Source organism: Alosa sapidissima, chromosome 15, assembly GCF_018492685.1.
Source record: "Alosa sapidissima isolate fAloSap1 chromosome 15, fAloSap1.pri, whole genome shotgun sequence".
NCBI lineage: Eukaryota > Metazoa > Chordata > Actinopteri > Clupeiformes > Clupeidae > Alosa > Alosa sapidissima.
In genome coordinates this window covers 34252563-34270062 of record NC_055971.1, presented here as the reverse complement: position 1 = coordinate 34270062, position 17500 = coordinate 34252563, and the positions used below count along the sequence as shown (strand labels likewise).

General features: G+C 43.0%; 2 protein-coding genes across 2 annotated transcripts in view; one reads left to right on the top strand and one right to left on the bottom strand.

Annotated features, from left to right (window-relative positions):
- The window catches only part of LOC121683341 (NADPH oxidase 4), a 30620-nt gene extending 30077 nt beyond the window's left edge, over window positions 1-543 (top strand). Inside the window, exon 18 of the mRNA XM_042062955.1 lies at window positions 289-543. Within this exon, the coding sequence (XP_041918889.1) occupies window positions 289-409 (121 nt within the window). The 3' untranslated portion in view covers window positions 410-543. The remainder of the gene's footprint in view (window positions 1-288) is intronic.
- Window positions 544-1512: 969 nt separating this feature from the next.
- Window positions 1513-17500, bottom strand: part of tyr (tyrosinase) — a 17276-nt gene continuing 1288 nt past the window's right edge. The window contains exons 2-6 of the mRNA XM_042062956.1: window positions 12135-12351; window positions 11521-11668; window positions 6273-6389; window positions 5861-5925; window positions 1513-1967 (exon numbers count right to left, since the gene is read on the bottom strand). Of these exons, the coding sequence (XP_041918890.1) occupies window positions 1726-1967; window positions 5861-5925; window positions 6273-6389; window positions 11521-11668; window positions 12135-12351 (789 nt within the window). The 3' untranslated portion in view covers window positions 1513-1725. The remainder of the gene's footprint in view (window positions 1968-5860; window positions 5926-6272; window positions 6390-11520; window positions 11669-12134; window positions 12352-17500) is intronic.

Here is a 17500-nt window from a genome sequence, read left to right as displayed (position 1 = left end):
ATGTATTTAATCGGGTGTGTGTGTGTTTATGGTTTATGTGTGTTAGGAGGTGTATATTTATTGTGTGTGTGTGTTTATGGTTTAGGTGTCTTAGGAGGTATGTATTTAATCGGGTGTGTGTGTGTTTATGGTTTATGTGTGTTAGGAGGTGTATATTTATTGTGTGTGTGTGTGTGTTTATGGTTTATGTGTCTTAGGAGGTATGTATTTAATCATGTGTGTGTGTGTTTATGGTTTATGTGTCTTAGGAGGTATGTATTTAATCGTGTGTGTGTGTGTGTGTTTCAGTAAGCGTGTGGGGGTGTTCTGCTGTGGACCACGGGGGATGTCACAAGCCTTACACACACTCTGCAACTCCAATCAACACACACACACCACCTTCGAGTTCAACACAGAGACCTTCTGCTGACACACACAGCACCAACCCCCCCCCCCAACACACACACACAGTGTTCCCCTCAGGACCTGTGTGTGTGTGGATTGCGTGCTTGTACAAAATATATTTGTATCTGTGAGTATTTTAAATAATTAAACAGGATTTTTAAAAAAAGTCCTCTGGTTATGTCTTTGTAAGAATGTGTGAGTGTGTTTCGGTGTGTGTGTGTGAGAGAGAGAGAGAGAGAGTAGAGCACAGCTATGGAGAATCTAGTGTATGTGTGGTGTGAGTGTGTGTGTGTGGTGTGTGTGTGTGTGTATGTGTGAGTGTGTGTGTGTCATAAGTGGAGGGAGCGGGGGGGTGGGGGGGTCGCGCTCACAATGGGAGTTCGTCCGTCATGCTGCAAATGAAACAGCCCGCACTCTCCCTCTCGCTACACTGTTGCGTTTTAAAAGCGAAACTGATGCCACAACCGGTCTGGGTTTGCCGAAGTAGCCTATCCTGCAGGCTGCATTTATTAGCCTACAGAAAACCAGCGACATACTGTAGCATGTAGGTCTAGTCTACACTGTGCCTATTTAGAGACAGGAGCATAGCATGTAGGTCTAGTCTACACTGTGCACTTGCCGTGACAACAGCAGTCACTATCAGGCGCGCCAGCAGGAATGAATGGTAAGTGCACCATCTACCCCTCCGCGCGCAACAAAACATTGATAATTAATAATATTTGTCCGTTTCCCAGTTTCGTTTGTGCATTGGTCACCTAAAAAGTAGCCTACTGTAGTACAAAATCCATATGCAATATACAACAACAACGCCTAATAACGACCTATTCATTTGGACAACTTTATACGGCCCTATAAAGGGTAAAGTTACCTTTAGTTTTGTTCTAGATTCTAGTGTTCTAGGACAAACCAAATGCCTCAGCCTGTAATAAGCACAATATGGAGTGGACTAAATAAAAAACATGATGTTGGGAACACCGACAGTATAGGGGCCCACTAAAGATCATTAGCTCCACCCCTGGTGTGTGTGTGTATATGTGTGTGTTTGTGTGTGTGGTGTGTGTGTGAGAAAGAGAGAGAGAGAGAGAGAGGAGAGACGTGAACATCAGCTTTACATCATAACAGCTTCAGCTTTAATACAGATTGTGTCTTACATACAAATAGTGATATGAAGGAAGCAGTCTCTGAGGCAGGAAGTGTGTGTATGTTTGTGTGTGAGTACATGTATTTGTGTGTGTGTGTGTGTGTGTATACGTGTTTGTGTGGTGTTTGTGTGTGTGTGGGGTGTGTGTTTGTGTGTGTATGTGTGTGTGGGGTGTTTGTGTGTAGCGTGTGTGTGTGTGTTTAGAGGGTGGTCTGGTAGGACGACGAGCCCTCTTCTTCGCTGCTGTGCAGTAGAGGTTGTCTCTCCCCGAAAGACGACGGCATCTTCTTCCTGCGTTGCCGGCGGCGACAGACCAGGGCTACTGCTGTGGCGAGGACGGCGGTGACGAAGGCGCCAACTAGCCCCGCCCCCAGAAGCCACGCCCAGATCTCCTGCGCTTGCTGCAGATACGGCGTCAGGAACTCCTGCACGAACCGCTGGCCTGCAGGGAACGGGGGGCAGTTAGCGTCCGTCTCATTCCCATGGCAGCCATTTGCAAACCAAAGCGAGGTTATGGGGTAATACACTGACTATATCACATGTGTTGTCGCCACCTACTGGCGAATACATAGAACACAACAATCCTCCGGTTTGTGTACCCCACAGCCTCCTTTTGGTTTACAAGACCGCCGTGTGAATAAGGTGAATAACACAGCAGGTAGCACTACAGCTCAAATGAAGACCAGACTCTAGAGAAGAAACTACAATGCTGTATTGGAAAGTTTAATCAGATATGGTATGGCTGCCTGGTTTGGCCCACTCACAGTACAGCTCAAATCTAAGGTGGAGAGATTAGTAAACACAGCGATGAAGGTAATGAGTAGAAGATTACCCTTCAATCCATTTTTCAGGGTTCCCACGGGTCATGGAATTTCTGGAATATCATGGAATTTTAGAAAGTCTATTCCAGACATGGAAAGTCAGGGAATTTAATCATTCTTGGGGCAAAGTCATGGAATATCAGGGAATTATGTTGTAGCAGTTTAAAATTTACTTGCCAAAATACATTAACACAGATATTTCTCCGCAAAACTGGCATTTAGCTATTAGCTTTACTGCTTGTTTGAGTAGAACTTTAGTAAACTTTGTTTATTCAATGCCCAGTTATTCAACTCCCACTCTTAAAAAGTAAAAGATTCTTGAACGCTCTGCGGCTGCTCTGAGATCTTTGGTCGGTGATTGTACATATGTGTCATTACAGTAGGTCATGGAATTTCAGATTTCAGGGAAAGTCAGGGAAAAGTCATGGAATTTTACGTTTGACTTAGAGTGGGAACCCTGATTTTTGAAAAGGTGATGGTAAACCAGGCACATCAAATTCTTGTTGACCCAACTCATATTCTCCCTACCGAATACGAGCTACTGCCATCAGGGAGGCGGTTTAGGGCCGTTAGCTAAAAGAGCCGTTTTAAGCTCCTTCCTCCCTACGGCGGTGGCTCTACTGAATAAAAACAAGGGAAAAAAGTAAACATAAACTTTAGAAATCTATTTTTCCCTTTTTTAATTCAAGGGTTTTTTTCACCCTGTATCAGAGCCATGTCCTGCATGTATGTGATTGCTGTTTACAGAGAGGGAACTCTACAGCGCAAGACACATTTCCCCTTGAGGGACAATAAAGTATATCTTATCATCTCTTACAACTGAAGACACACTATATGGCAGCAGTGGGAACTGGTCTGAAGGTGCAGTTCTGATTGCAGCCACAGTGGGGCACTGCAGCCCCACACATGTCATCTGCTCACTCCATCTCCACCAGTGTATTTGTAGATGTGTGTATGTGTGTGTGTATGTGTATGTTTATGTGTGTATATGTTTGTGTGTGTGTGTGTGTGTATGTTTATGCGTGTGTATGTGTAGATGTGTGTGTGTGTGTATGTGTAGATGTGTGTGTGTGTGTGTGTATGTATGTTTATGCTTATGTGTGTGTGTATGTTTATGCTTATGTTCGGTCTATGTTTATGTATGTGTGTGTTTATGTGTATATGTATGTGTGTGTATGTTTATGTGTGTGTGTGTGTATATGTGTGTGTGTGTGTGTGTTTGTGAGTGTGTGTGTGTGTGTGTGTATGTTTATGTGTGTGTGTGTATATGTGTGTGTGTGTGTGTGTGTGTGTGTGTGTGTGTGTGTGCTCGCGCATGTCTCAAGCATGTGCTGGCACATATTTTGCTCAACAAAACGACTACATTGTGTATTACTACACTGCATATAAACGACTACATATAAGCGACTACATATAAAGCATAAACATCAAAAAGACACAGACACCCACACTGAGAACTCAGCATGAAACTGTCAGGAAGCTTCAAATGATGTAAAGGGCATACAGTTGCTAAAATTCCTATATGTTCCTATATTAACACTTAAACGTAATTCTACAAGCTCTTTACCAAACATGTGTCACATGATAAGCATCAAAATGGTGGTATTTGGCTTGCTGTGCTCCAATCTGATGCTACTTGAGACATGTAGCCCATGATTTTTTTATAATCGACTAACAGCAGTGTTACGGCGGGTTATTGTTGGGATGTTTATGGTCCCTCCGTTTGATGTGCGTTTTGGCGCCCCCTTGTTGTCACCGCTCTCCTTGTTTATCAGGCCTCCAAGCTCGCGCCCAAGTGTAATGGCTACACCTGCACCCAGGGGTGCAATGCTATTTAGGGCCAACCTAACCCTGCTTGGAGAGAGGCGTTTAGGATCCGGAGTCGTCCCCATCACCAGGGGTGCAATGCTATTTAGGGCCAACCTAACCCTGCTTGGAGAGAGGCGTTTAGGATCCGGAGTCGTCCCCATCACCAGGGGTGCAATGCTATTTAGGGCCAACCTAACCCTGCTTGGAGAGAGGCGTTTAGGATCCGGAGTCGTCCCCATCACCAGGGGTGCAATGCTATTTAGGGCCAACCTAACCCTGCTTGGAGAGAGGCGTTTAGGATCCGGAGTCGTCCCCATCACCAGGGGTGCAATGCTATTTAGGGCCAACCTAACCCTGCTTGGGGAGAGGTGTTTAGGATCCGGAGTCGTCCCCATCACCAGGGGTGCAATGCTGTTTAGGGCCAACCTAACCCTGCTTGGAGAGAGGCGTTTAGGATCCGGAGTCGTCCCCATCACCAGGGGTGCAATGCTATTTAGGGCCAACCTAACCCTGCTTGGGGAGAGGCGTTTAGGATCCGGAGTCGTCCCCATCACTGCCGCCCGTCCCGTTGTTAGAGGCCTTTGCCATATCGCTGCTGTCTGGCTGCCTGTCCTGAGAACCCGCTTGCTTTTTGATTTCCGTTTCAATACCCTAGACTCGTTTGTTGTTACTGTAATCTTTAATTTTTGGTAATAAATATATTTTTGTACCTTGCGAGGCAAATCATGTGCGCCTTCCCTCTTTATGTTACTCTGGTTTGTAACAAGCAGAGACAGAGTTAGAGAAAGCGGCTGATTGGCTAACTGGCTGTAGTAAGAATGCTATTGATTGGCTAACTGGTTGTAGTAAGAATGGTATTGATTGGCTAACTGGTTGTAGTAAGAATGCTATTGATTAGATATTGCTACACAAAGTCAGAAGATTCCCTTCCTCCAGAAACAGGTCTTGTTATAACCTCTCTGTACACTTTCAAATTCTACAATCCTTCGGTATTTTACATAGACAATAAAATAAATGGTAGAAGGGAGTCACTTGCGCTTCAGCCTGGTTGGTGCTCACGGAACAGGACGCAGAAGTCAAAAGGAAGATCCAAGGTCTAACTAGAACCAAGGAGCAGGACCGGAGCACTCAATGCTTAATGTGTTTTTATTTATGCAAACTGACTAACGTTTCGACGCCCAGGCGTCTTCTTCAGAGTCAAAAACTAAAAATAAATGAACCAACAGATCCCATAGACTTTTGCGGTTGAGGGCTGAGTGTGCTGCGCTGCCTCAAACTGAGCTTGACGACGTACAGTAGATGTGACGTTTGCAACCTGCCTCTACTGAGCTTGACGACGTACAGTAGATGTGACGTTTGCAACCTGCCTCTACCAATCTCTACTGTGCCACAGAAAATCACGTGGTCATGATGTCATATTTGTATGGGATCGGGGAACATAGGATCCTTTTTTAAAAAAAAAAAACTTAACCCTAACCCCGATTATTGGTATGTACGTGTGAGTGGGTGTGTGTGTGTGTGTGTGTGTGTGTGTGTGTGTGTGTGTGTGTGTGTGTGTGTGTGTGTTTGTAAGTGTGTGTGTGTGTGTGTGTGTGTGTGTGTGTGTTTGTAAGTGTGTGTGTGTGTGTGTGTGTAAGTGGGTGTGTGTGTGTGTGTAAGTAGGTGTGTAAGTGGGTGTGTGTGTGTGTGTGTGTATGTGACTCACTGGGATCCAGTAGATAGGCATACTCGTATCCCAGGGCTTTAGTGGAGAGAAAATAGTCGCCATTCCTATGAAAAACAGAACATATACCTGTCACACACACACACAAAGACAAGTTCATACACATGTAGTATCACACACACACACACACACACACACTCACCGGTACAGGGGGAAGAAGGGGACCATGTAGTATCACACACACACACACACACACACACACACTCACCGGTACAGGGGGAAGAAGGGGACCATGTAGTATCACACACACACACACACACACACACTCACCGGTACAGGGGGAAGAAGGGGACCATGTAGTATCACACACACACACACACACACACACACTCACCGGTACAGGGGGAAGAAGGGGACCATGTAGTATCACACACACACACACACACACACTCACCGGTACAGGGGGAAGAAGGGGACCATGTAGTATCCATCATTGTGTCCGATGGGCGCATTGGCAGTGGGGTACAGAGTCCTGGGGGGCTGATGCCGGCGCAACCACTGCTCAAATATACTACACACACACACACAGCCATAGACACACACACACACACACACACAGCCATTCACACACACACACACACACACACAGCCATACACACACACACACACACACACAGCCATACACACACAGACACACACACACACAGACACACACACAGCCATACACACACACACCACACAGCCATACACACACACACACACACACACAGCCATACACACACACACATACACACACACAGACACACACACACACATACACACACACACACAGATGTTAAGCCACATGCACTCCTCTGCTCATGCTGCACATTGTTGAAGGGCATTTTATCAATTTTATACCCATCATCCATCCATCTATCTATCTATCTATCTATCTATCTATCTATCTATCTATCTATCTATCTATCTATCCATACATCCATCTCTCCCTCTCAAATTCAAAATGTGTACAAAGCATGTACTCAAATTAAATTCATAACATAAGATAAACAAAAACAAGATAATCAAAAACAAAACAATGTTGATTAAAAAAACATAAAAATAATAATTAAAATAAAAAAGAGGACAAAAGAGAGGGGGGAAAGGATCATTTGAGACTAGGATTAAGTATCTGTAAATGTAAATATTATTTGAGACTGAAAAATGAAAATTAATTGCATTTTTATGCTAGTTATTTTGTGGTAGAAATATCGGTATCGGTACTCAGTATTGGATATTATAAGGAAAATCTATATGTTATTATATTTATTTTAAAATAAATATGTTTTTACAAAAACAGGTTGCCCACAATTATTGGCACCCGTGCTTGTAATACCTTCTTAAACCAATAAAACAGCTCATAATATTGTCCTATTACACCTCATAATGTTGAAGAATACCAAGGAAAGGGATTTAAGACCTTTCATCTTTACAAAATCTCCCCAGATCGTCATCTTTACAAAATCTCCCCAGATTGTCATCTTTACAAAATCTCCCCAGAGCGTAATCTTTACAAAATCTCCCCAGAGCGTCCAGATTCCAGGTCCAGACTAGTGCATTCTGCTCTTTGACCCCATTCTGCTCTTTGACCGATGCCTGAAGCACCCCCATTGAAAAATCTGTTGGTAGCATCGGCTAACTAGCGCCAGATTTCGGAGTGCAGGGGACAAGCCAAGATGAGCTATGACAGTGGTTCTTAAGTGGTCTGACTTTGGGACCCACAATTTCCCATGTTCATAAAGTCGCGGCCCATATATATATATTTTAGCGTTCAAGCCAATAAATATGGTGAGCTACATGGTAAGACAAGCGAAGTGCCTGTAGGCCTACTTGTTTGGCATTAGCCTACATTTGTGAAGTCTTCAACTCTTGATGTCACCTTTCAAAGTACTCGACAGGTTTGACTTTGACAGGGGTGCCTTGTTTCCATGTGGCATTTTAGTTTTGATGGTTTCATGCTCTCATGTGCCAGCCATCTACTGCACACCACACAATGGGGTTTCTGTCTTATTTTTTCCTCAGTAGGCTATGAATAAAGTTTATCAAAATAAAGGTCCAACATTAGATCTGATAAGGTAACATTTTAAATTGCTGATTTTTTTATTTATTTTTAATCACAAACTGTGCGACCCACCCAGAACGGTTCCGCGACCCACTTTTGGGTCCCGACCCACCAGTTAAGAAACACTGAGCTATGAGACATACGTTCACACTCGGTATCATGTTTTGACACACTTTAGGACAATATCACACCGGAATTCTCCTTTAAGAGCTCATATTTGATAATGAAGTTAAGAGATCATATTTGATATTGATAGTGAAGTTAGGAGCTCATATTTGATAGTGAAGTTAAGAGCTCATATTTGTACGATAGCGAAGTTAAGAGCTCATATTGGATAGTGAAGTTAAGAGCACATATTTGATAGCGAAGTTAAAGGGGAACTTGGCAACTATTTCAACGTAATAAACCCGTTTAGAAATCATTTGGATGGTTAAATGACCTGTTCCGGTGAAAATGGTGACTTTCCCCGCTGCGCCTAGCGTCCCCAGGCGGAAAACCAACCTTGCAACATTGAGACTACCGTCCCGGAAAGAGAAGTGAGAAACAAGAAACTCGTTTTAAATCGTGTTTCTTACCTTGTAACATCCACATAGTTCTGCCAAACTTATGCTAACCGTTCGCTAGCTTGTAAACAAGTCCATGTGCTTTATCGTTACCTTTTCCCACAGTTTAAAATAAATTTTCTCCACAATTTCTCCAGCAGAGGGGGAAATCCGCTCCAAGAAACGCATGTCTCAAAATAAAACTCGCATAAGAAATAAAGGGCTGTCTCGAATACAATCCTGCCCCTAAAGGCCTGTACTTTGTCTTAAGACCCCGGCCATAATTTGAGGATTTACAGTATCTAACTAGAGAAACTGGCTTCAGATATCCAACAGAGTAAATACGAGGTTGTGCAGTCTTAGCTGTGGTTAGTGATGTGATGCTGTTAATGGGGAATTTTACATAGCCTAGCGTAAACCTATAGGTTATTCTTTATTTGGCGTACCTATAAGGCTTTTTTCCTCATCAAAAGTGAGGGGGATGACTGATCTCTTCAACACTGCGGGGGATTTGGCGCTTGGCGCTGCGTGTGTGATGGAAGTGGAATGGGAGAATGCGTGTAACAAAAAAAAAAGCTTACGAGCGAATTACACACAAATGGGAGAATCCAATGAAAATGACAATGAAGCACTAAACAGATGCTGAAAACAGCACTGGTATTTCGCAAAAGTGTGTGTGTGTGTGTGGGGGGGGTGTTTAGTTTTAAAACTAACAATTTTAAAAAGTGGGTGGGTGTTTTGTAAGAATTTAAGAAATGTTTGTATATTTTAACTTTTAAATGCATCAATCAGGTGCACTTTCAAAATAAATTCAGAGGTCAGACTTGCTTATTTTTATGGAAATATTTGTGCTGTAGCCTAAGCTATTTTGCACTTCAGAATTATAACCATGCACACACAGGTGGAATAGTTATGGTGATATTGCAATAAGTTCACAACTACAAAACATATGCTACATTTCACAGTTCAGAAATGTTCAAAAATGTGTGTACATTTCAGCACTCCATGAAATTATGCAGAAGTGGTCACCTGTGTTATTCAGCTAGTTTATTTAAGATAATATATTGGTCATTGTAATGGCCATAGCCTATAGCCTACATGCTCTTCCTTTTTCAGGATGTACCCATATCTGGGAACGTATGATGTGAATGTTTGCATATGGCTTATGTCAAGCTTTATATCAATACTTGTGTCTCATTATTTGATTTTCTTCATATTTTTGCATTAATGTCACTAGGAAGCATGCCAATAGAAATATATTAATTTATCTGTGTAAGTGGGATTGGCTGGAACCTGACAATATAAGAACCATGATAGTGGGATAATCTATGGCTAAGCAATTTACAAAAATGTATGTAGGCCTACTGACAAATAGTTTACATTAGAATACATTATAATTTCGCCCCAATGAGGCTATGTAGAAATGTGTTGCAATTTCAAAACCGGATTACTCAGGAACCATTTATTGCACAGAGGCATGCTTTATATCCTCGTATTCGGTACGGTTTGCTGTTTATTGTGATATTGGGTTTGCCATGTGTTGTGTGAAGGGTTAGTGAGATATTTAACCGAGAGTAATGGGTGTGCACTGTGTGCAAAATGCAAATATGATTACCCTAAATTGCACGTTGGTTCAATGTTAATTTTCTCGCAAACCATTTATCACAGCAACTTGGCGCTAATATCATGGGAAAGCTTAGATTCCGCACGTTCACCTGATGTGTGATATCATATGTATAGGTTTAGTTTAGTTGAACCTCATCTGCCAGGTATTTGACCTACCAGGTTGACACTTCAGCGTGAAAAATACTCAATAATACTCAAAGCATACCTGCAGCCGGGGAAATGTGGGGGGAATGCGCCTGGGACGGCTTCTGAAGTAGCATCGCAAATGAGAGAACATTTAGAAAATTCCACAGACAAGGGGTGCTCTTGAACCCTCTCACCGTCTTTGAAAGCATAACTAGTAGATCAGTGGCTCAACAGGTAGATCTATAGATAGGCTAAACTAATTTTTCAGGCATCTGACCGACCAGGTTGACACTTCAGCGTGAGAAATCGGGGGTGTGGCGTGTGAGTGTGTGAAACTAATCAAATGCGTGTGTCTCACGGCCAATGCGTGAGAGTTGGCAGCTCTGACACTCACACTCACATATACACACACAAAGAGGTGTCTTATTAAAATGCCCTTTTTGTTTGTTTTTGTCTTTTGTTTTATGATTTTGTGTTTGCCTGTTTTCTATTTTCTATGTTCTATGTTCTATATGTTTTTGATAGATTGATTAAGAGATGTTGTGCTTTACGTAGTTTAGCTGGTCTGTTTGGCAGGAGCTGTGATGCGCCATTCATCCAATGTTCCAAAGGCACATTCTGTTTACTTATCTGATGCCCTTTTAAAACGCTAACTGAGAACCCTGATTAATCCACATTTGACCCAGTGCAGTCTGGCTATCGTGTCTGAAAGAGGCAGACGAGAAAGCACTGCTTTGAATGAAACGTGTAGCCTAGGCCTACGTTTAAAAAAGAACGCCCAGACCAATACTGTTGACAGGAGCATCAATCTACCATTTCTGCATTAAGGAATTTCCAGGCACTACCTGATGTCTGAGCCAAAGGGAAAATTATAATAAAAGTGAGTCAAGTTGAACTTTAAAGTCTATAATGTTGGTTTGGCTCTTCATTGATTCACTCATCTGCCAAACTTGTTTTTAAGATGTTCATAGCAGGAAGATGGGATCGTTGGCAGATTCCTTTACAGTGTGTGTGTGTGTGTGTGTGTGTGTGTGTGTGTGTACCTGTCGATGAAGGCGTGGTGTAGTAGGAAGATGGGGTCGTTGGCAGATTCCTTTACAGTGCGTGCGTGCGTGTGTGTGTGTGTGTGTGTGTGTGTGCGTGCGTGCGTGCGTGCGTGTGTGTGTGTGTGTACCTGTCGATGAAGGCGTGGTGTAGTAGGAAGATGGGGTCGTTGGCAGATTCCTTTACAGTGCGTGCGTGCGTGTGTGTGTGTGTGTGTGTGTGTGTGTGCGTGCGTGCGTGCGTGCGTGTGTGTGTGTGTGTACCTGTCGATGAAGGCGTGGTGTAGTAGGAAGATGGGGTCGTTGGCAGATCCCTGCACCGAGCTCATGGATCCGTTCATGAAGACGTGGAGAGAGTTGTGCATCGTGCTCTGACCCGACACCACCTGCCCCGTCTCTGGACTGGCAAAGCCTACACACACACACACACACACACACACACACATGATCACACACACACACACACACACACACACACACACACACACATGATCACACACACACACACACACACACACACACACACACACATGATCACACACACACACACACACACACACACACACACACACATGATCACACACACACACACACACACACACACACACACACACACACATGATCACACACACACACACACACACACACACACACACATGATCACACACACACATAAACAATACTCACACACACTTGCATGCATGAGTGTGTGTCCAGTGTGTGTGTGTGTGTCTGTGTCCAGTGTGAGTGTGTGTGTCTGTGTCCAGTGTGTGTGTGTCTGTTCCCAGTGTGTGTGTGTGTGTGTGCATATGTGTGTGTCAAGAGCCCCTGGGACGGCCACGAGGGTGTGTCCAGTGTGTGTGTGTGTGTGTGTGTACCCTCGAGGGCGTTCCTGAAGCTGAGGTTGGCGCTGCGGTCCAGACTCCCGGTCTCGTAGTCGGTCAGGCTGAGCACGGCCTCCACGTCTGCGCTGGTGGGCAGTCGCCGGACACGACTGGGGTCGTGGTTGCCAGGGTTACGCAGCAGAGGCCCCTCCCCTGTGCCGTTGCACAGCAGCTCCCGATCGTTATAGGTCTCTGGTTGGGTGCAGATCACCTTCACACACACACACACACACACACACACACACAGATATACAATACACATAAATACACACACACACACACACAGATATACAATACACATACACACACACACACACACGCGCACACACACACACACAGATATACCATACACATAATTACACACACACACACACACACACATGGGCTTATAGCTGGAGGTGTGCTTCAGGTGGTCAGGAGCTTTCTAAAGTGCTTTTCCTTTTAAAGTGCTAGTCCTTTTTTGGTTTTGGGGTGTATAACAATATCTGTTAATTTAACAATCATATTTTTAGCCAAGAATCCATTTCATATATGGGAGAGCTTAGAGATGAGGAAAAACACTGTTGGGTTTAGTTCTACCTCCAGTAGGGGTATCTCAAACACTAAAGCCCTTTTGCCCATTTGTCACTAGCCTATAGGGCTCAAAAGCTTCTCTATCCATTAATGAGGAGATTCTAACCAGATATTATTTTCTGATTTCTTTAGACAAAACGTTTAGAGCCATGCATTCCCCAGATAATGTATTATCAAGTGTGCAGCCAAAGTAAGTTAATGATTCCTTAGCTGTTATTTCGGATTCAACAACTACCACATTGAATTCAGGACTTCCACAGCTTTGTATTTGATCCAACTAGTATTGCTTCTGTTTTGCGGAGAAGAGACAGCTTGTTTTCAGACAACCAAATGCTGACTTTCTGAAGATCTGAACTAAGTCATTTCTCTACTTTTGCTTTATTGCGATGAGACACTAATAAGCAGCTGGTTTTATACCATCAGGCACTTTTCACTCATCAGGCAGAATGTATCTATCTACCAGGTGAGATGGTAGATGTAGAGGTGAAGATATATCTACTGTACCAGGGCTGTTATATCTACCGGGGCAGTTATATCTTAAACTGACTCTCGCCAGATGAATCTCGTTCCGCCTAGCTCCACTCACATCCATCTGGGATCGCTTCCGTTGAGAGTGATTTCTGCACCAGATTTTATGGTAGAGCCAATCAGGACGCAGGGCGGGAGTTTCATAGATGTGACGTAGCGTAGAAGCGACTGTGAGACTGTTCTCAGCGTCACGGGTTGGCTTCGATGTGAGTAATATTGAGTGCAATCCAACGTTTTATGGGTTTTTTTTTTCCTAATAATTTTGTAAGGTGATCTTGGCAGATTTAGCGAGATTTTTTGTGATCGTTCCCAGAGCACCAGCTCCGATGTTACTTATTTCAATCCCAAGTAGTTGCTAAACTAGCCTGGTTAACCAAGTAGTGCTAAACTAGCCTGGTTAACACCTGACCAAGTAGTGCTAAACTAGCCTGGTTAACACCTGTCCAAGTAGTGCTAAACTAGCCTGGTTAACACCTGACCATTTCTCACATTTCAATTGGGATTGAGAGTAGATCTGGAAACGTTTCATTAACTTACGACTTCCAGGGGTGTAACCAGCAGTGAAATTAAACTCAAATTGGTGCATTAAACTCTTACCAAATCGTTTCAGAAGTGCAGCAATCACATCTTTCTTGTTAATGAAGGTTTTAAAATGTTGTTTATTCAATTCCAAAAACAAAAAAACACGTCCATAACTGTTTAACCCTGTTGCACTGCTCCATCTCTCACCATATCATTGTGCATTTACAAAACCACTAGGAGCTCCAGTGGAATTTTGATTTTGCGACGAGAATTCTCGGTCTGACCATTGATGTGGCGAGTGAAATAGGGCACCCATCAGCCCAGCACCAAACTCTGAGCACGGTAAACAAAATCGCATATTCTAGCCATTACTGTAAAAGCTCTCGGTTGGCCTGGATGCCAGCCAAACTTATCCCCGTCCACAACGTTTTTGGTCGGGAAGTTCGCTCTGGACTTGTTCCGTTGTGGAGCAACTATCCCCGAACCAGAGCTGTTTGGAATTAGGGCACAGCACCAAACTCTCAGCACAGTAAACTAAATAGGGCACCCGCCAGCCCAGCACCAAACTCTGAGCACAGTAAACTAAATATTTTAGGCAGTAAAGGCTTCCGGTAAGAACCAAACCAGATTTTGTTCAAATCTACACATTTATGGCTACTGGAAAATGGAAGGTTTATGAAGTATTGTAGTGAAGTATTAAAAACATCTTGTTATTGAATTTTCAAACGAAAGGGGCGGAAATTGGTACTTTCACGATATCCCACTCGTTGTGTATTGAGGCTGTATGAAACGCTAGCCACACCCTAGAAATGCCTTAGGACCGCACGTTTGTTTCTGCAGTTGAAAGGGTCTATACCAGGGCTGTCAAGCGATTAAATCAATTATTGTAATTAACTACATATTCTGTGATTAATTAATCTAAACTAATCACATGCAGGGAATCAATAAAGATCTAAACCAACATTAGACTTCATTAGAAGTTCAACGTCTCTCTCTCTTATTATAATTTCCCCTTTGGTGCAGGCATCAGTGTAGTGCCTGGTGTCAGATGTTTAGCATGATAAATGCAAATGACTGAAGTTTCCACTCACTGTCAATGACATGTGCAGAGTAGGCTACCCTGACACCAAGAAAATGTGTGATATACCCCACACAATTTATCCTTTTTTTGGCCATTCAAATATGATTTTTGTTCACATAATTACTATATTGTTGCTTTTTCTATCCAGTAGGTGGCAGTCCAGGATAAGAAATAGAGCAGTTCAAGTAGTTGAGTAGAAAAAGATGAAACTAAACAGCAGGAAAAACGAGACAAAAAAAAGCAGCGTAGCAGTGCGAACAGAAATGTGATGTGTGAAGTTATTGGAATGGAAATAAATGTAACCACCATCAAGGTACTTGTGAAGACATTTTGTTTCAAGTGTGCAAACAAATTAAGTCAATTTAGTAAGAGAGTTTGTCGGTTAGTTAGTGATTTAGTAGATAGATAGATAGATAGATAGATACTTTATTGATCCCCAGGGGAAATTCAAGCAAGTAAGGGTAGTAGTAAGGGAGTAGTTGGTTAGTTAGTTAGTCGGTCATACACTGGGTCAAATGTCACTACGAAATGCGATTAATCAGTACTAATTTTTTAACGCGCTATTCTTTTTGTAATTAATTAATCGAAACAAACATGTTGTTTTGACAGCCCTAGTCTATACACATCATTACACACATACATCTCAGAACCAGTCATACACATCACATCATTAAACACACTTCACACACATGTAAACACATCACATCACATAAATCTACACCATTACACACACACAAACATCACTCACACCCTACACATACACCAAACAACTAATCTACACCATCAAACACAACACACACACACACACACACATCCCACACAGGCCTGTAGGCTACACCATCAAACTAACCTACACCATCAAACACAACACACACACACACATCCCACACAGGCCTGTAGGCTACACCATCAAACTAACCTACACCATCAAACACAACTCACACACACACACACACAGGCCTACAGACCATCAAACACAACACACACACAACACACCATCAAACACAACACACACACGCATAGGCCTACACACCATCAAACACCACACACTGACACACACATCACACACACATACTGTACACACTTACTCCAACCTAATGGACCACCATCAGATCCAAAGCTGTAATGTGCAGCCATGCTGTTATTCAGTGCATCCTTGCGCGATCTGCCCTCGGGCATTGGGCGGCCCCATGACAACCGCCCCACGCATTTACAACAGTCACGAGCTCCACTGCTGCCAGCGCGCGGCACTGCCCGCAGCAGTTTACCTTTATGTATCCGCTGTGACGTCAGCATCAAGCCTCATCTGTTCTAAAATCTCCCCGGACACCGGCGCAGCTCAGTGCATCTCGCGACCACCGGGTGCTATCCAAAAGCCGTCAGACAGTCTGAACTCTGCCCAAAATATGCTCGCCTCTTCTCTTATGAGGCATGTGTCATGTGTTTCGGGTATAATACGTGTCAAACGTTCAACGTTTGAAAATTAAAATGTAAAATACCTGAAACAGAAACAAAATAAGGTCCAAGCAAAGATCATGTTTTGTGTCTTCAGATGTAGCCAAGCCCTATAGCCTACGAACTTAAGTTAGTAAGGTAACCCTAAGTTAGGTTGGCCTTAAGATCCTAAAACTAGCGCTCATTGACTCGCTAGCAACTGATTTGTACCTTCCTTGTATCGATACCGACCCCCTCCGGCGCCGGGAGACCACGCGCATCAGACAGCCTGAGTGTCGTCACTGCATTTGCACGACTCGAGCTATTAGAATCAACCAGACTCCCAACTGGACTATCAATTACAGTTTTTCACAGTTGCTAAAAACACTAAACCCCATTCAATCAAATTCCCAAATACCTGAACACATTTATTGAATTAATCTCTTTTGTTGGCAAACCCATAGACTAGCCTACACAGACTACAAACTCATTAACCTTTTTTGCAAAACTCTAAACACATTGTACATTGTGATGCACTTCTTATTAATATTGTTAACCAAACAAGTCGGAAGGTGAACACAATTAAAGCACAGCTGTCCCCAATTGAACACCACGACCCAAAACACTTGTGTCTAATGATGTGACAACCAATAAGCCAGTTCAGAGTGTAAACAGGTTGCTGAACAGTTAGGGTCATATCAACAATGGACAGAAACTACAATGACTGCAAGACTGCAATGTACTTCTCATTTACACTACTGAAATGCCTATCTTTTCCGGTATAAAGTTTTTCACAATTGCTAAAACACGTTTTTTGAAACCTTCCACCACTCTTTTCTCAAAACTGTAAACACACACGCCAATTTTCAATACCATATATTTACTGGATTTACAGTACATTTTGAATCCACTGAGATCTGACATATTTTTGATTTGTTTTGTTTTGTTTTTTAGATGCAAAATGTATTTACTGTACTGTAAACAATAACCATTTTTCCTGGAGCTACATAAGCTGCCCTGAACACTGTTCTCCTTTGCTTGAGTCCTTTGTCCTTTGATGAGTGTGTAATGATGCTCAGTAGTGTTTTCATGCTGACTGCTTTGTGAGATGATCTGAAGACAGTGTTTGGCTTTGAGCACAGCTACTACAACTGTTTGAGGCGATTATTCAGTTTTGCAGAGGTTATCAGAGGTTTTGTGAATGTAGCTTGTGATTTGGGAT